The sequence below is a fragment of the Erpetoichthys calabaricus genome, chromosome 3 (genome assembly GCF_900747795.2).
Source record: "Erpetoichthys calabaricus chromosome 3, fErpCal1.3, whole genome shotgun sequence".
Classification (NCBI taxonomy): domain Eukaryota; kingdom Metazoa; phylum Chordata; class Cladistia; order Polypteriformes; family Polypteridae; genus Erpetoichthys; species Erpetoichthys calabaricus.
The window spans coordinates 188614268-188634718 of NC_041396.2; the positions used below are offsets into that span (position 1 = coordinate 188614268).

Sequence of the window (20451 nt, forward strand, 5' to 3'; positions counted from 1 at the left end):
CCTACAAGCCGGATCACCCTTGAGGAAACGCGCCATATGGCCGTAGTACCGTAACTGACACTCCCTCACAATGCAGGTAATTTCGCTCATTCGACACAAAGTCAAATCAACGGTACACAAGGATTTTACGGAGAGACACAGTACCAAAGGAGTCCAGTCTTCATCTCAGGTCACTGTATAGCGTCCATGTCTCGCAACCATATAGCAAGACAGGAAGCACCAGGACTCTAAAGACTTGGACCTTCGTCCTTTTGCATAGATATCGGGAGCACCACATGCCCCTTTCCAGCGACCTCATGACCCCCCATGCTCTCCCAATCCATCTACTGACTTCATAGGACATGAATGTCACTATCGAGGTAAGTAAACCTCATGATGAGGCTTGACATTCTCTCCGCAGACAGACACGCTGTTGATGTTTGTGCCCAAGAGGTCATTAAAGGCCTGGATCTTGGTTTTTATCCAGGACACTCACAAGCCCAGACACTCAGACTCCTCGCTCAGTCTCTTGACCTCCTCGATCAGAGCCTCCATTGACTCTGCGACGATCACAGCATCATTGGCAAAGTCAAGATCCGTGAATCTTTCTTCACCAACAGATGCCCCACAGCCGCTGGACCCCACAACCTTGCCCAACACCCAGTCCATGCAAGCATTGAACAGTGTAGAGGCTGTCTACTTGCCTGGTAGAGTGCTATCTATGAATGCTGCAGGATGTTTTCCCTGAAATGAATGCATTTTTGTACAGTTTTGACTTTGCTATAAGGTTAACTTTGCACATTAAGTGCCATGCAACTGAATAAAATGTGTTTTTGTTTTGTAAAAAATAATCAAGTAATTATTTTAGAGAAAAAACATTCTGTTGGCATTAATTGACTACACACTAAAAAGTGTACCTCGTGATCATCATCTGAATACTAAAGTGATCCAGTGGTTTACTTTGATAAATTTACTGTAAACAGATCTTTTCAACTTCAGGGTTTACTCTTTTTATGTAAGTATTTTGTCTGTCCCTCCCAAGTTTTTAATTTTCCCTTTTGCCACAGCTGTTTTGTTCTTTTTTGTTTTCATCTACACAAAGGTCTACAAGTAAGGAATCTGACATTTGGCCACATTCCAGAAAATCTGGATTTTGTTTTACATTAGCACATTATTCTTAACTTGAAAAATGACTCTTATTAATTTTCTTCTTCTGCCTGCATTCTTGTACATAGCAAAGGTTGCATAAATGAAAAGCCAAAGAAAGCAAGAGTGGTTTTTTTGTTCTATGAAAACACAAGTTGAAACGTTTGGATATAAATGTAGTCACTTGGCCAAAAATATTAGCCGTGCCTCAGTGAAATAAAAAAAGATCTGTTTGTGAAGGAATGTCAGAACTGTTTGGCAAAGATTATGCATTTAAGTAGGTATGTGGAGTGTTTGGTTTTAACCCACAGAAGAGTGCTGTGTAGCATTTTTCAGAATGCAGCTGAAATGTAATGTCCTCTTGTACCTGTAAACTATTACAACTGGCACATTATAGCCCATGTCTAATTATGAGTTCACCTCATTATTAATAGTAAGACAGAAATTCAACAAAAATATGTAAAATGGAATCATTTCATGTTTATTAAATAAAATGTGCAGTTTCTCCTAGCCCTTAGTTCAGAATCATCACTTGGATTTCTAATGTTACTAACATAACTGTAGCTGAAACATTAAGCTCACATATAGGTCAATAAGATAGGACTCACCTAATTTCCTGTTCAAGAATTTCCAGTACAGAGTAACAATCCTGGATGGGAAGAAAGTTTAGCACAAAGTAGCAAATACGGCTACCCTCAGCTCATTTACTCACAAAGCATGTGGGACTAAAAACTGAAACAAACAGACTGAGAACATGAAACTCCATGCAGAAAACAATCCAATTTGAAACTGATACAAGATCCAGGTGCTCTGCCCTCTGTCACTCATGCCAAACAGACTTTAGTTAATGGCGATGTCAGGGAGACTGGACAGCAAGTGGCAAGCACAAACACAATACTTTAAAGACACAAATTGTGCAGATGTTCCTGTCATTCTTTATAACTTTCCACCAATGCAAGCTGCTCTGTCTTCTTCAACCATAAAAAGCACATGAATGGTGTCAGAGGTGTAATGTATTCACTGCTCTCTTTAGGTCTTTGATATTGACAAAGTATTTGTTGTTTTGTTTTTTTACATTTAAACTAATGTAACTTAAATATGTTTGCCTTTCTTTCATAAATGTATTCTAATTGATACTCTTTGATTCTGATCAAATTCAGCTTTATTAATATTAGTATCTGCGGTGGGCTGGCGCCCTGCCCAGGATTTGTTCCCGCCTTGTTTGTGCCCAGTGCTGGCTGGGATTGGCTGTAGCAGACCCCTGTGACCCTGTGTTAGAATATAGTGGGTTGGAAGATGACTGACTGACTGACTGACTAATATTAGTATGGTGAAAGTCTCACTTGCATGTCTGACCCACATACAACATGTCTCAATTCTTTGACGCAATAAAAAAATAATTTTATAGAATAGAGCACTCAAATCAGATTAACTGATGCTGTTATGTTGTCAGTTCATTAAACTCTGTGGAAAAAAAATATACTGTATTTGGGTGAAAATACAAGATACAGGTATAAATTATTAATGCTTTAAGGGACATTTTGCTTATAAATTAGCATGCAGTGTAAGTGTTGGTGGATACTTGACAGCATTGCTTCAACATTACTTTATACTGTAATATTTTAATACATTTATAATGGCACCAGGGAATGGCAAAAGTAGCCAAAGCACCTGTGACACTCCTTTACACAAAAAAAGTAAGAATTGTTCAGGGCAAAAACAATCGAAACGGCCTAAGTACGACTTTAAAATGCTTTGACTACAGGCTTGTCACTTCTCGATGGGGTAGAAAGTAGTCAGTTGCTACAACACCATAACTGCTTCATTCCTAGTTGGCAAAGGTTTAATTCACATACAGAGCAAGAGCAATTTAAAGATGGGTCCAGATACCTCAACATGAAAATATTGGGCATAAAATGGGAGTGGGTTGTAATTGCTCCTTGGCAAAAGAGGCACTAGGACTAAGTGGTCATTGGACATTGCAGAGTTTGGGGTATTAGAGCAGAGACGTGGTACAAATGGAGGAATCTGAACAACTCTAACTCTAAACATGTTACCCCACAGCGAACTTACTGTTCACTTGCAACTTTGTAAAGTAGACTTGCATTCTTCAGTTTCAGGTTTAGTTTTCATATGTCATATGTGTGCTGCAATTCTTATTCAGGGACTAAGCTGAGATATGTTTAAACTGACGTCCATTTCGCAAATGAGGCTATAAAGACTTTAGAATATGAATCACAGACATTTGACTTTACCCCAGTATGGGATTATCTGAACATTTTCGTGACTAATCTGTTTCAATATTGTAAGGTGTAAGTTTCTTCCCTGCTTTTGTATGTTCTAAGTGGCAATTCGTTGGAATGCTACTTGTTTTTTCCCCCCATTTCAATAGCTAAGTAGTAGGTGTATAGCTATCTAGTTTGGGGGCATTGTGATAATACGGCCACGTGTACGCCTGCATCCCTGAGGCAGATAGTGGCATCACTTTTGCCCTGCTTTCCAATATCTATCAAACACCTCAAGTTTTAGCACTGGCACTACTAAAGTTCATTAATGTCTGAGATTTCTAGGGCATACTGAGTCATTTATCTAATAATACTGCACTATATACAGTAACCAGAGGACCAATACAAATGTGGAAGGAGTAAAAGCTGCTGACCTTTTAAATAGTTTCTTCTAGCTTCTTAAAATGCATGAGCAGTGTATTCCAAAGAAATCTCAGAAAAGCAGTGGCTTTAGATGAATTGGGCAGAAGAGGAGGAAACTAGGATATAAAGGGCACAAGGAATGAGAAGATAGGTTTATACGGTCATTATTGTCATGTGTACAGAGTACAGTGAAGTCCTTACTCGCATGTGCTCACCAACATGCAACACGCATTAGTGATTATAAAAACATGGCATCAAAACTACTTTCTTTCTTACCTGAAAAATCTCAGAAGACAACCCTACAATTAGTAGACATACTAGGTTTCATTCAGATGCTGTTGACATTAAGCTGGATTTATTAAAACATTTTTTTTCTTTTGTGGAGTTTTGTTCCTTTGTCTTCTTAGAGAGTTAAGGCTGGGGGCTGTCAAAAATTAGGGCCTGTTAAACTCCATTGAGGCATTCCTTGTGTGACTTTGGCCTCTACAAGAAATAAATCAGTGTTGTTGTTGATTAAGATGTCTTCAGTGTACCTGTTATTGCACTTCACACAAGGAGCAGCTAGAATTTCTCCTGCAATGATGAGTGTAATATTCTCTTTCTCTCTATCTCCCATCCATGCACTCTTTCATCGTAACCTGCCACTTCATAGATTTGCCTTCTGTAGAGAGGAACACTCATATCTCAGAGAACAATAGATGTGTCTGCTACCTGAGTTATAAAGCTAGATAATACAAATGTTTGCCATGTTTGAATGCTTTCTATACTTCTGTCAAAATTAACAGAAAATATATACAACTTGGTGTCCATGGTGTCCTGCTTGACAGTTGTTGCCAAGTTCAGTCTTGAAGGTCCCCTGTGGCTGCAGGTTTTCAGCCCACCAACCTGTTCTAATTGGACCCCTGTCTTCAGTGGCCAGGTTTCTGTGTTTTAGTGTCAACACAGAAATGACAAAACTGTTTTCAAAATTGTTTGGACTGTAACAAGCATTTTTGAGATATCTTCTATTTTAAGATTTTCATCTTCATCATTATCATTACATTTTTCCAGATATTCTGGTTATTTAAGCTGTGATTTACAAATTAGCACATTACTGGCTCTGCCTTGCGGCATTCAGTGTTGTTTGCCCAGATCTATGCTCTGTTTGTTGTTAATTGTCATTATTAAATTAGAGTTAAGGGAACAGAAAAGGTGAGTTCATGGGAAAATCACAAATAAGACTTAAGTGCTATGGTAAAAGTGTACATTTTATAATTACTTATATGTGTAAATCTCACACTTCTGTGCATTTCTGAATGCAGAAAAAGAGAAGAAGAAAAAAAAGCCCAGCTAGTTAATAAAGACATGTGGGTGTTTGTGTGTTCACGCTCCACTATGCTGGCACACTAGCCAGGGATTGTCCTGCCATTTGCCTGATCCATGCAGGAATAGTCTCCAGCTTCCCTATGACTCTGCTCGGGATAAGGGAGTTTGGAAAAAGGATGGATCAGTTAGAAGTAAAATGACTGACTAGTGAATGTGGACGGATATCATGTAGAAAAATGAGTGTAGCCAATCTAGTAATCCTATGAGTTGGTTCAAATTGTTTTGTAATAAATTATTGTGTTACAGAACTTTCTGGGCTACTCTTCCATATTATGAAATAGCTGTGAAAAACATTTTTTTTTGGGAAGCAAGAAGACAATTACAAAAAACATGTTTTTATTAAAATGATAATTTGTATTTACAGCTATTTACATGTCAGCTGGAAAACATTAAGAGAGCACTTCAATATTCTGAATAATATGGCAGCCATTTCATTCCAGTGTCTGTGAGGGAATTCCAACACAAGCACAGCTCATTTTACTTAATGAGGTACTGATTGGGTGATCACCTGAACCAAATCTGATTTAATGAGGACAATTTGAAAAACCAGTGCTGTGGTCATCACTATCCTCTTGCCATTGGACCAGTTTGGATGGCAAAAACAGTGCTAGTAGTACTTTAAATGTAACCAGAATATAGAAATATCTATTCCTTATGCCAAAAAAGATTCTGAGTGAGAAGAAGAAATGTGCAATTCTGGCTTTACTAGCAGAGGGATACACTGAGCATCAGGTTGCTTCCATCCTCAAAATTTCAAAGACAACAGTTCATAAGAACAAGGTCAAGCAGCAGACATTGGGGACAACAATGTTACAGACTGGCAGAGGGCAGAAACGAGTCTCCACTTAACTGGGATGATCATCACCTCCTTCAAACATCACTCAAAAGCCATAGTATGACATAAACTGACCTACAAAAAGAATAGCAAAGGGCAGCTAGAATTAAATGCATGGCAAGGATGGCTTGAAACAGGCTCCTCAGGGTGGGGTAGAAGTCATGCAAAGCTAGAAATAAGCCCTTCGTCAATGACTAGCAAAGAAGAGCCAGGCTGTGGTTTGCCAAAGACCACAAGGAGAGGACTGGAGGAAGGCCGTCTTCCCTTATGAGTCCAGTTTTCAACTTTTTTCATCACCTGGTCATCTAATGGTTAGGTAGAGACCTGGAGAGGCCTACAAGCCACAGTGTCTCGTACCTACTGTGAAATTTGGTGGTGATCTGGGGTGGTTCAGCAAGGCTGCAATGGGGCAGATTTTTGTTAGTGAAGGATGCATGAATCAAGCCATGTACACACTTGTCATGGAAGAAAACATGCTTCCTTCTGCTCTGACAAATGTTCCCTAACTCAGAGGATTGGGTTTTCCAGCAGGACAATGCTTCATGCCACACAGGCAGGTCACTCAAAGTGTGGATAGAGGACCTCAAGATCAAGACCCTGTCACGGCAAGGCCAATCTCCACATCTGAACCCCACTGAAAACCTCTGAAATGTGATCAAGAGGGAGATGGAGGGCCACAAGGCATCAAACAAAGCCAAGGTGACTGAATGTTTGCACTAGGAGTGGAATAAAGTCACCCAAGAGTAACGTGGAAGACGTGTGAAAGCTGTGATTAAATGTCAGTGATATTCCACCCAATCCTGATTTCTCAATTCACCATTTCTAAGTTCACCATTAGTATTGTGTTGTTTAAAACTGAATATGATCTTGATTTCTAAGTATTCATGGTCTGAAAACACTGCACATTTTTTTGTTATTTTGGCCAGTTTTCAGTTTCTGCAATTAAATGTCTAAGTGCATTATTTTTATGTGGAATTCTGGGGAAATGTTGTCAGTAGTCTATGGAATAAAACAAACATGTTTATGTTCCTCAAACACATACTCACTTGTATAAATAGTAAAACCAGAGAAACTGATCATTTTGCAGTGGTCTCTTAATTTTTTTCCAGAGCTTGCATATGCATAATTATTAGGCCTATTACATAATACTAAGAAACCATGAATATTTACTTTCATAGACATTCTTCAATAAAATATGTGATTTATCATGTTATTTGGATATGTTGTGAGGCTGACAGAACTATTTTGATTCTTAATGCAAAGTGTCGTAGGAAAGGGAAGCCATGTCTTTACACTACACAAATGATTGGTTTGCTGTGTGTCATAGCATGCTCAATCAAATCTTTTCTCTTTCATCTTATATTAAAAATTACAGGTGATGCGCTCCTTATAATGCGTGTTGAAAAATGGAGCATTTGTAAAATTCATTTATGGTTGATGTGGTCATAAATGTCATGGTTCACACTGAAGTGTACTTGCAGGAATCTAGGGTTCACTTATTTTCCCCTAAGGAAGATGACGATATACTAGGGTCATATTTTTAACTTCCATCAATCCATTTCCAATTCTGTTTAAACCAAATGACAAAAGATAATTGCATTTTTAAGAAGAAAACTGAAATGGTTCTTATCACTAACCACTCTACTGGAGAATCCCCTTCACACTCTCGGCCGTATGCTTGAGTATAAAAAAAATGTACCAAATAATTGTATGAATTAAGTAAAGTATGGCATAATGTTTACACTAACCTTTAAATGATGGATTCCTTGCATGCAGCTCCTTTACTGTCTTTCTTCCATTGTCAGCTTATTTCCCAGGTTTGAGCTGATTTCAACAATTCGTCTGCATCTAAGCAAGAAACATGGAGTGAATAAATCAATGGCCTGAGCAGATAAAAAAATGTAAAATTATTTTTTAACAACACAAAATCTTGGCATGGGAGAATGCTGATGTGGTTCATGTTGGCTAACCCATGCAAACAAGAATTTCACAGTGCTCAGTTCGTGTAACAGTAATGACCTTAACCGCCTATCTGATAGACTTTAGAGTGAATAATATAATCGGACAGTGAGGGGCTGACTTGCTGGGGGGGGGGGGGGGGGGGGGGGATGGGCTTGATAAGTAACAGAGCGCTCTGGTGGTGTATGACAAAGCTCGAGTCAGATAGATGGCAACTCCAGGAGGCAATGCATTGAATGGCATTCATTTTGCGGACCGATGTGCTCAGACCTTTGTGTCCAGTAAGTTTAGGACAATGAATGTTAACCAGGACGACAGTGCATGTATTTAAACAACACGATTTCAAGCCGGTTAATAAGCTCCCGCAACAATTAAAATAAAAGGGAGCCTTAGAGGGCTATAATGAAAACATTATTATTTAGAAAAATGTTCATGGAATTTTATTATAACACACAATTATTAATAAAACCGAACGAGATAACTTGTCATGTTTCGACTTCACAGATAGGGAGCGGGGCACACGTGATGTTCAGTTTGTTTTTGCAATAGACAGAAGGCTGCAAATTATTCACCATTTTGTTAACTGCTCTGCAGCATATACAAGAAAATCATAAAATAAAATGCATTACTTTTCATAACAGTAATGTAATAAACCATATTCCGGGCGCTGAAGTTCCTATTGGCACTCCTCCAGATAGAAGAATAGTGTTATTGATTACCTTGCTTGTTTGGCGTCTGGCTGCAACATAGAGCCCGCCTTCCCGCGTTCGCTACTGTTGTTTGTCGTAAGGCTTCGAACATTCTTCCATGGTTGGTCACTTTTGCTGTCAATCCGTAGAGTGTGGCTAATATATTCAGAAGTTGTTTTTCTCAGAGAGTGCGCCTCATCTCATTGGCTGTCCCGGCGCTGCGTCACTCTTGAAGCTGACATTTATGTCCTGGCACAAAGTCGAGATTTCGAGAGCTTACGGTGGAGACGGGCTGCGCTTTTTTTGGTTGGAGCGGGGAACAATATCGCTGCGTGAACGACGGAATGAGGCATTCGACAAGCTCCCGCAAAGCCGTGGACAACAGCTCTGTGACCGTCAGCGGGCTCTTTAAGATGTGTGCTCACTGCGAACGGCTCTGCAAAAAGGTACGACTGCGCATCTTTTGCTGGCACAAACAAAAAAAGAGGCACATTCGTGGACGTGCTGGAGAACTGAATGAGAGGCGAGCTGAGCTGGGTGCCCACTTGAATTATCTTTGCTGTGCCCCAGACTATGGAGGGACGCGTCTCAATACCTGCACATTGTGCCTATCACACAGTCTTTTGGATTCTGCTATAATGCATTACCGGCCATTTAACTGGCAGTGCCTGCCCTTTCAATGTGTACGCGTCTAAACAAATGCCTCATTTATCGGGCATCGTCTGCGTTTGCTGCAGTTAAACCCCCCCAAAATGCAGAGCAAGTAAATTGTTTATAGTCCCAAAGTTTTCTTCTTTTTACGGTTTTTTAAAAGGTACAACTGTCACACGAGATGAAATTGTTAGTGCAGATTGGTAATTGAAAGCCTAAGTAAAGACTCCGTCCATTTGGTTGGCTTGGGTGCAGAATCTCCAAAACACACAGAAAACAGTCGATTGTCTGGACCCGAGAGTGGCGTGATTCCCGGCCGTGCTATAGCTTCTTAATAATGCAATAAAACTAAACCTTTAGCTGTTGCCGGGGATTATGTTTCAGCCTGCGCCTTTTGCCATGTTTGTTACCCCCTTTGCAGAAACAAGGGTGGGCCTCCTTAGCGCTGGGGATGTTTGTTAACTTGTTGGAAAATCTCCCCGCTTATGGTGTGTCAATGTAAATACGATGCAGTATGATTACAAGCCATTGTATAGCAATGTTACAAATCTATTTTAATAATTTGAACAGAACACCTTTTTTTTAGAACGTGTTTTATCATCATAGGGCTTAAGAATCTTCAACGGTGTTGCTTTTCCTTCTTTGTCTCCCATTCTTTTTTTCATCCCCAGTGTATAATTATTAGTTATACAAATTAAGACTTTCAACTAATAACCAATGCAAGTCTAAGAAGTTGAGCTTTACAGTGCGTGCGCATACACACGCGCACATAAATCGAGTAATGAATTCATTTGTACATTTGCTAAACCAGCTTTATTGCAGTACATGTTTGCAGGAAGTCCGTTCTTCTCCTGCCCAGCAACAGGCATATTAATGGTAAGGTAAGAAAGAAGGCACTTGTGCCATGGCGTTTTGAGGTGCAAACACCTCTGTAGTTGCTCACCCAGTTTAGGGGGGTTTCCTCAATCAAACGGTATATTTGAGAAGAAGTGCTAGTGGATATACAGTAGTCTCAAGGCTCCTTTTTGTTTTTATAGACTTTAAATAAATGGATGGCAGCAAATTGTATTTTCTTTGTAAACCACACACCTTGGTTTGTTTTCCACATGATGCAGGCACAGTTTGTACCTTTTTAGCCTGGTGGGATATGATACATTTTTTTGGCAAACATTATAATAGGAATAGAATATAGGAGTAGTTTAACCGACTTAAAAATACCTTCGTTAAGTGACTGGCAATTGCAGTTGGATCCAATGTATTCAATGGAAGCTGTATGGTGTGAGACTCCTGAAGCATTCTTGTGCTTACTGGTTTTATAAGTTGGGCTCAAAGTGGTTCCCATTTCCTGACTGTTCTTTCATTTGCCCTTGGCTCCGTCAGTTTCTAATAATTGTATTATATATTAATGATGATACTATGTGGGCCGGATTGCTCTTTACCTGCCCAGGAGTGTGCAGTCTGTGGTTTTGTTTTTTGTTGCTTGTTTGTACCTTTTCACTTTGAATTTTTGCTCATTGCGTATATATTGCATCCTAAATGTTCAATGTCTTCCTTCCAGGAAATTGGCATACGGATCCCAAGACCCCTGGGACAGGGCCCAAGCAGATTTATCCCTGAAACAAAGGTAGGCCTTCATTTAAGTGGGTTGTATAGTTTTGGTGCAAACTTCTCTCCACCATTTGGTCAAGTCCTTGAAAGTTCCATTAAGCTCTCAGACAGTTGAATTTATTTTTTTTTGTTCTTATAAAAGTTTCATTTTCCTGTCTTTGTAATGTTTGATTTAATTTTGGATTACATTTTTGTTTGCAAATTTTTCCATGTTACAGTATTGGAAGTTTTAATTACCAAAATAAGAATCTTTGAAAATAAAAACATTTATAGTAACTAGATATACAGTGGTGCTAGCTGAAGAAGCATCAGAGGACAACACACATATTTCTAACATTTATGTTGTCCAATAAAGCAAATTGTCAGAAGTAAAGGAACTGCTCTGTGCTTTCTATGGAAGTGGTGTTAACAGGAGCGTGCATGCGTTTCATGTCTGGGCTTACAGCAGAGACTGTAATTTTTGTATGAGAGAATTGAGAATGCCTTTGGTTTTTGTTTGGTTTCATAAAATATTAGTCATTACCACAGTAACTTTTTTTCAGGTTTACAGTATGTGAAGTGAAATTAAGGGTGTTGTTTCTTGACATTACTGAAATGCAGAATGTTTTCCACACCACACAGGGTAGTAAATGAGAATATTAACATGTCCAACCTTTTCAAAGTTGTTAAATTTGAATTTGAAGCCCTTACCGGATTCACACCTGACTATAGACGTAGTACACAGAACAATGTGAAATTTTATAAGTGTTACAGTTGACTGTTGAATGAAATAATGGAAATTTGTCTTTCAAATGCATCCACTTTGACAGTAAATTTTCAAACCATTAAATTTAGAAAAATACAGCAAACTGAAGATAACGGATCTAAGAGACTAAGGAAGTGAAAGTGTAGCTCAGTTCCAGGTAGCCCATGTGTATATACAGTACCAGGTGTAAAACTGCACATGGAGTGCACATGTAACCAGTACAGGTTATCATTTTGATCTTGTGACTCACTAGGCATGCCCTTCTAAACGCAGGACTATTTAATCAAAGCAGATTTGATTTTCTGGTTAACCTTAAGTGTGGTTCTTGGTTTTGATAGAATTGTTACTTGGTAGTTGATACCACTTGCTGATCTCTGTGGTTGGTATAGCTGCTGCTGTAGTTTGTTTTTAAACGTACATTTTCTGTTTTGTCAGATTCTTCAGGTAAGCAAAGTGGATTCTAAAACCCAAGTAATCTTTGAAGATACATTTTCCACTTTGGGTCGTCTGGACAACATTTCATTGGTAATGGGGTTCCATCCTCAGTATTTGGAAAGTTTTCTCAAGACTCAGCATTACCTTCTGCAGATGGATGGACCTCTTCCTCTTGATCACCGCCATTACATTGGAATCATGGTAAATGCTACTATATATATAGTAGTATATATGTAGCTAAAAGTATTAAGTTACTTTTCCATAGTTGCTGTAGTATAGTATAGAGACACTCTTGAAAGTAGGCATGTTTATAAGTAAAATATTCAATGTTCACGTATAGCAAAGAAAATAAAATCTGACTTAGTGTTTTTTGTTTTTTAGGCTGCAGCCCGGCATCAGTGTTCATATTTAGTCAATCTGCATGTAGATGACTTCCTTCAAGTTGGAGGCAACCCAAAGTGGTTGAATGGTTTGGAAGGTGCCCCCCAGAAACTACAGTCCTTAGGGGAATTGAACAAGATACTGGCTCACCGTCCTTGGCTCATCACAAAAGAGCACATTGAGGTACAGATTAAAAGTCCATTATATTCATTCCTCTTTTAGTAAATGGATGAAGCTTTAGATCATAAAGGCTTTTAGTTGCGTACAGTGTTGTACTAGCAAGATGTTATGCTTTGTCAAATAATATTTACAATTTATGATTGCACATTTTAACAATTCTGTGAACCTGTAAAATGTTTGTGTTCCCTGTAATGGGTGGTGCCCCATCAATAATCCAGATAACGGTAGCACTCATGGTCTTCACAAAGGCTCTAGTCAAAGGAATTGATGAGGCTGTGTTGTGATGATTGCAGGGAAAAGTCTGCTAGCTGAGGCTTAGTTGTACCTCTTGAGCCAGCCAAATCTCTTGATGTGACTGGAATACAGATGTTCGTGTTTTTTTTTGTTTTTTTTTTTAAAGTGGGTATTCTGCATTAAGACAAGTGTCAAAACCTGTTCAGTGTATTACATGTCTGGCATGAGAAGACCTGACTTCCCTTTTGTTTGCAGCATTTGTTGAAAGCTGAAGATCACAGCTGGTCCCTTGCAGAGCTTATTCATGCAGTCGTTTTGCTGACACACTACCATTCTCTTGCTTCCTTCACATTTGGCTGTGGAATCAATCCTGAGATACACTGTGAGGGCGGACACACCTTTCGACCTCCTTCCGTTAGTAATTACTGTGTCTGTGACCTTGCAAATGGCAACAGTTCTTTGGATGAAATGCAGAGCAACCAGTTAGTGAGTATTCTTAATTATTTTTTATGTGTATGTGCCTATATGTTATATCCACCTCTCACCCTTGGGGAAAATTCAATCTGCCAAACCACACAAACTGTTGTTTAAATTGTAAATATTGATAGCACTATTCAAATGCTTAGTTTTATGGGAAAATTCTATGAACCTTTGACTAGAAAAGAATGTGTAGGGAAAGAATAGAATTTTAAAGTACACTTTGAAATTTATTTTTTTTTAATGACACTTTGCTGGACTCTGTGGTAACGGTGTTATTTATTTTATTTTTTTAAACTGTTTATATGAGGAGATGGGTGTGGCTGTGCTTCTTAGCAGACTGCCCAAAATTACAGGATTATAATCCAATATCCTGTACTTGCATTCTGATTCTTTAAATGTTGCAGTGTTGATTACGTAGTAGCAATAGTTGTTTGCCATTTATGCAAGTCAGACATTGTTAAAACTGGCTTTAACTTTGATTTACAATTTTTATTACTGTATATAGCCTATATGTACTTGAGCACTACATGCATCTGTTCCATATTAAAAATGTAAAGAACCACTGTTCAAGCAAAATAATGCCATAACAAAGTAAGATGATATTATTTTTTAAAAAGTCATTGTTGAGGATGATCCTCACCAAATGTTGAAACTGTTTTTCACTTCTCCTTGGTGTGTAAGCATCTCCAAGTGTTTATGTCCAAGATGGATAGAGTACAATTTTGCATTGGTAGGTAAATATGAAGAGAATTTTTGGCAATCTATATAATGTTTGTGAATGGAAAAAGTGAATATAGCTGGGGTTTCCAGTTATGTCATACATATGCATTATTTGTGAGTGCCACATGAACAATTTTGCAGAATTAAAGCCAGGTTCTTGTGGCTTATTTTTGCTGAATATACAGCAGTGCTTTCCCTTTTCTTTATGAAAGAGTTAATATCAATTTATTTCAAAAAGTAGTCAAATGTTTTCCTATTCCATCCATAATGTATTACATAGGTTACTGATACGTCTTGTGAAGTTGAAGCACTAATGGAGAAAATGAAACAATTGCAAGAATGCCGAGATGAAGAAGAAGCTAGTCAGGAAGAGATGGCAACTCGATTTGAGCGAGAGAAAACTGAAAGCATGTTGGTAGCTTCCACAGGCAAGTTAAAAGAACAACCTATTTTTGGATTTAGTATATTTAAGTCTGTGTTTCCCAACCTTTGTGGTGTCATGACACAGGTTTTTCCAAATGCCTGTATTTTTGTCCTCGACCATCCGGTTCATCTTCCATGAATTTAGTACCATCATCTCAGTGAGGGGTGAGTGGGGTGGGTTATTATTCGCAGTCATCAAAGCTGGGTGGGGTCCTGCGCAATCACCAGAGCATTTGGTGAGATCGTCAGTGCGTTTTCTCCTTAGTGAATCAAGCACAATTGTCAGAGCAGGGGTTGGGGAGGTCATCCAGGATTGGCCACAATCCACCTGTGATGCTGCTACTGTCGGTCAAGCATAGTCATTGAACGACTGGAAGGAGTTTAGTCTGGGGTTGGCTGTGATCCACCTGCAATGCTGCTGCTGTGAATACACTATTGTCAGCCATCACTCACTTGTGTGGCCCAAAGGTTGGGAAACCCTGATCTAAGTAAGTGTGGGGGGGGAAAAATACCTGGTTGAATACATTAATTGACAAGTGTTCTTTCTGTAAGCATATGAAGGAGGGTTTGTGTGTGTTTAGTGTAAATAATGGTGTAGGTAGAAAGGGTACTGTTTGAGCCTCAGGCTAAACCCAGCCTGGGATGCCTTTTTGTATAGGTCCCATTGGGGGCACACCATGGAATCTTCATATATTGTATAGAATAGCTGCTAGAGTTAACAATGTTGGTTTTGCCCAAGTTGGATTTTGTCTATCTTCCACCTTTTTCCTTGCTACTAGTAAAATGTACCACTTAACCTTGATTTATGTTGGGTTTTGTATTTAAATGTCCTTCATCTTACAGAAGAAGAAGAGAGTGCACCTACCAGAGATGTTTCACGTCACTTTGAGGATCCCAGCTACGGTTACAAAGATTTCTCCAGGCGTGGGGAGCATGTTCCTACTTTCCGTGCTCAGGTATGATCATCTATGTTTCAAGTCATTTTAAGTTGTACAATGAACGGTATTTAGTTCCATGTAATAAATATGGTTCAATATATTTAGGACTATACCTGGGAAGATCATGGATATTCTTTGGTGAATCGCTTATACCCAGATTTTGGGCAGCTGCTGGATGAGAAGTTTCAGATTGCTTATAATTTAACCTACAACACCATGGCAATGCACAGAGATGTGGATACATCAATGCTGAGACGTGCAATCTGGAATTACATCCACTGCATGTTTGGAATAAGGTTAGTGAGTATCTCTGATTTGTGTGTGGTATCTTCTTGTGCATAAAAGGTCTCTCCTTTAATTATTACAATACATTGTACTAAAATTTTTAATCTCCCACAGATATGATGATTATGATTATGGCGAGATAAATCAGTTGTTAGATCGGAGCTTTAAAGTTTACATTAAGACGATGGTGTGTAGCCCAGAAAAAACGACAAAAAGAATGTATGACAGCTTCTGGAGACAATTTGAACACTCCGAGAAGGTGAGCATCTTTCTTGAGTATTGTTTTTTTTTTAAAGAAAAAAAAAAAAAAAACCTTTAAAACACAGAGGCTCTATAAGGAATTCAGAAATGTCTAGGAGTCCAATACCAACAATGTCAAAAAAGAATAAGATGTTTAGGTCAATTTCAATCAACAACTGACAGGGCCAGCTAGGATTAGTGAATGTAAAATAAATCCTTCTACACCGTCAAAGGTGGCATCTGTATACTATTTTCTGTATTAAAAGGCTAGCTGTAAGAAAAAAATAATTTTACAAGGAGAAAATGGCCTCGGGATATGCGTGGGTGGATAGATGGAATGGGTTTTCATACTTAATACAGTTAAATCTGTTGGCTTTAGGCAAACTTGCAAATTATGGATCTTGGGAGCAAGGGGTTAGTTATTTTAAAGTAATTGCTAAGAGTTTTTGACTTTGAAGATTGCTGTAAGTGCTGTCATAATTTGTTTTTAATTGGCTGATATGGAAGGCCAGATCATTACGCTGTTGTATTTTACCAACAGCCAGAAACGGTACCATTAATTCCAATAGAGATCACTAAATTGCTCTGTGTAATTGGTCCTAAACTGTAACTGGGTACCTCATGAAGTCTTTGCTTCATGCTGTGAACATTTCTTATCTACAATATACAGGCATGTTGCTGCCTCTGCCTAAGTGCCTGGGAGAGCCTGGTGTCCTAAATATCTATTCAGTTTGAATATGTGAGTTAAATAGACTTTCAAAATGGCCTTATTCCTTCCTGAAAGTAGGAATGCACTGACATCGCTCAGAATTTCCAGGTTCACGAGACCAAATTATAAATACTATTGGAAGAGGGGCTGAAGTGCATTCTCATCCGTTAACTATGACATGAGAAAAGCTGTAGGGATATACAGTGTGTACAACTTTTCATTGAAATGACCCTGGAGATGATTCAGACATTTAGATTAGACAATTCAGGCACTAGACAATTGCAGGCTACAAGATACATACAGCCAGATAATCTTTACAACTTTAGGATTCAAGTAGGAAACCTCTAGAAAGGCTTGGAGTAACTGAACTGCTGAGAGACAGTAGAGCTAGACACTGCACTACTGTATTGTCATAGACAGGGCATTTATTTAGTTATGAATTCAAGGGTAGGTTTGACACTTCAATTTAAGGTTATTTTTCAAAATAGTGTCTGGCCTGTACAGAGTGCAGTTTTTTTTTTTTTAATTGTAAACCATGCCTTCCCAGTCGCATTAATTGCAAGCCAATAAGGCACTTGTGAACTGCATTACGTTTTGCGCCATTATTACTTGTGATTCTAGAGATCTGTCTGATATTGCAGATCATCAGATTGACAACTTTCACTGGAATTGCTCTGGTTTAACAAAATACATAATGGAATACTTTGAACTACTGTATACAGTTGTTCATATCTCATCGTGACAGTTGCGTAATGCAATTTAGGGTTGTAGGGTGCAATCCTAGCAATACAGGGCACAAGGCAGGAGACGGCGCTGGACAGGGCAGTCCATTGCTAGTGTCACTTCTGTGCACTTTCATCATGGAAGAAAACCATATTGCAAACATGGAGTTGCTTATCTGTGTGCATCTAAATTGCCTTTTGTACAGTTTGACTGCCTTTTGTGCATGGATGCAGCAGTCCTTCACAGGTTTACAGCCCTGAAATACTGAAGAAAGAGCGCAATATTGGCATATAGTAGTCGGTGGTATCCTTGTCTTGCGGAATAAAAATCTTGCCAACATCTGAAATGTTTCTTTCTGTCTTTCTTTACTTAACTTAGTATGTTTAGTTAACATACTCTGAAAAGCAGAAGACATTTGAAGAGTTTGGGAGTGCTCAAATGTTGCAAAAACCGACATCCTCTAGTATAATAACTGATGATATGAAATTGTATTGATCACTTCTAATCCATTGAGAGTGCTCCTCTGCAAGTTGAATATGCCTGCTTCATATGTGCAGCTAGTTTTTTTTTTTCCTGTATGCCATTTAATGGCATTGCCACTTCTAAATTTACATTTTCTAACTGCAGTAAGATGGTGTGTATGTTGGTTGTGGTTAAGGGGTAACTAACATTTCAGTAGTATTCTGAAGAGGAGGATGGCTATGACTGGATGTTTAGTTTATTTACGTCATGCACATGAAAATGGGTTGCAGTTTGAGTTTTTTGTGAAGCTTTAAACCTGGCCTGTATTCAGAACAATTTGCCTAGCATTTCTGATCACTTAATTTACAAAATATTTGTAAAAGTTCTCATCCGACAGATACAATTCCCAAGCGGTTGATGGAGCTTGATTGACTTTCATTAAGGCTCGTTTTTATTAGTGAAGGAAAGGATTTCTGTAAAAAAGGAAAATTCCTCCTATGCACTTCAATTGTTTATGTGTTAAGATCTTAGGCAGTATAATTTAGTGTTTTTTTTTTTGTTTTTTTTTCTCTTTTGACAGGTTCATGTTAATTTGCTTCTTATGGAAGCTCGTATGCAAGCTGAGCTGCTCTATGCTTTAAGAGCCATTACTCGTTACATGACATGAAGTGAATGTTTTGGAGGCCATGGTGACGGATCCAGAGAGTTTCATACATCTAAAATGTGATGCTGTGAGTTATCTGACTTGGAGGAGTGACATGGTAGCTGTGCTACAGAGTGACGTGGATGCCTCCCAACTCCTACTGGCTCCTTTGCATCTACTGAAGATAAGGATAGACTATGAAGAAGCAGCAAACTTCAGTATTCAGCCACATTTGTGTTTTACGATTTCACTAAACTTGACTCGTGGACTTGAGCCTTTTGTAGCAGTGCACCAATTTGCATTCAAGTATTTTTAGCATTCTTGTATCGTATTCAAGTTGCTGTTGAAACGGCTGAAGCATTAATTGAGTAAAACCTGTTGAGGCTGTACAGTATGTGCCAAACAAAAAAAAAAAAAAACAAAAAAAAAGCAGAAGTGTAATGTGATGGCAGCAGAGCTGCCCTTTTCCTAGCCAGTGGAATCTAAACTACTGGCTGTCCATGTAAGCTAAAACGAAAACTTCTCAAACACTGCAGTTAACTGAGCCTTTCTGTGGTTCATTAAGAATCCACTCTTTTGTGAATTGTTGTACAGTATTACTGAATTTAAGCATTTAAAAACTTCTCCATTTTGCTTTTAAAAGAACAGGATTGTTTTTTGTTCTTTCTGCATAGCAGGTTTTTTTTTTTTTTTTGTGGAAAATGTTGTAATATTTGACATTGGCCAACAGTACCTGAGCAAACGTAACGGGTCTTCCCAAGAGAAGAACATTAGTTACGATTTTAGGTATACCGGTATTTCTATTCATTTGCTCTTTCTGTGTCTTCCTTTAGGCAGTCATTAACATAGTTGCGCATTTGGATTTAAATACAGTGGTGTGAAAAACTATTTGCCCCCTTCCTGATTTCTTATTCTTTTGCATGTTTGTCACACAAAATGTTTCTGATCATCAAACACATTTAACCATTAGTCAAATATAACACAAGTAAACAAAAACCATCATTTAAAAACTGCATTTTGTATTATTTAGGGAGAAAAAAAATCCAAACCTACATGGCCCTGTGTGAAAAAGTAATTGCCCCTTGTTAAAAAATAACCTAACTGTGGTGTATCACACCTGAGTTCAATTTCCGTAGCCACCCCCAGGCCTGATTACTGCCACACCTGTTTCAATCAAGAAATCACTTAAATAGGAGCTGCCTGACACAGAGAAGTAGACCAAAAGCACCTCAAAAGCTAGACATCATGCCAAGATCCAAAGAAATTCAGGAACAAATGAGAACAGAAGTAATTGAGATCTATCAGTCTGGTAAAGGTTATAAAGCCATTTCTAAAGCTTTGGGACTCCAGCGAACCACAGTGAGAGCCATTATCCACAAATGGCAAAAACATGGAACAGTGGTGAACCTTCCCAGGAGTGGCCGGCCGACCAAAATTACCCCAAGAGCGCAGAGACGACTCATCCGAGAGGTCACAAAAGACCCCAGGACAACGTCTAAAGAACTGCAGGCCTCACTTGCCTCAATTAAGGTCAGTGTTCACGACTCCACCATAAGAAAGAGACTGGGCAAAAACGGCCTGCATGGCAGATTTCCAAGACGCAAACCACTGTTAAGCAAAAAGAACATTAGGGCTCGTCTCAATTTTGCTAAGAAACATCTCAATGATTGCCAAGACTTTTGGGAATATACCTTGTGGACTGATGAGACAAAAGTTGAACTTTTTCGAAGGCAAATGTCCCGTTACATCTGGCGTAAAAGGAACACAGCATTTCAGAAAAAGAACATCATACCAACAGTAAAATATGGTGGTGGTAGTGTGATGGTCTGGGGTTGTTTTGCTGCTTCAGGACCTGGAAGACTTGCTGTGATAGATGGAACCATGAATTCTATTGTCTACCAAAAAATCCTGAAGGAGAATGTCCGGCCATCTGTTCAACTCAAGCTGAAGCAATCTTGGGTGCTGCAACAGGA

General features: G+C 38.7%; 1 protein-coding gene across 2 annotated transcripts in view; it reads left to right on the forward strand.

Moving 5' to 3' along the window:
• Positions 1 to 19120, forward strand: part of sesn1 (sestrin 1) — a 444013-nt gene extending 424893 nt beyond the window's left edge. The window contains exons 1-10 of one of the 2 annotated variants that reach the window (XM_028797618.2): positions 8873 to 9067; positions 10831 to 10896; positions 12061 to 12261; positions 12442 to 12624; positions 13111 to 13341; positions 14336 to 14483; positions 15322 to 15434; positions 15522 to 15712; positions 15816 to 15960; positions 18416 to 19120. In XM_028797618.2, coding sequence (XP_028653451.1) covers positions 8966 to 9067; positions 10831 to 10896; positions 12061 to 12261; positions 12442 to 12624; positions 13111 to 13341; positions 14336 to 14483; positions 15322 to 15434; positions 15522 to 15712; positions 15816 to 15960; positions 18416 to 18502 — 1467 coding nt within the window. In that variant the 5' untranslated portion in view covers positions 8873 to 8965 and the 3' untranslated portion in view covers positions 18503 to 19120. Of the gene's footprint in view, positions 1 to 8872; positions 9068 to 10830; positions 10897 to 12060; positions 12262 to 12441; positions 12625 to 13110; positions 13342 to 14335; positions 14484 to 15321; positions 15435 to 15521; positions 15713 to 15815; positions 15961 to 18415 lie in introns of those variants that run through there. The other variant, XM_051925612.1, reaches the window with a different exon arrangement.
• The last annotated feature ends 1331 nt before the right edge of the window (positions 19121 to 20451 follow it).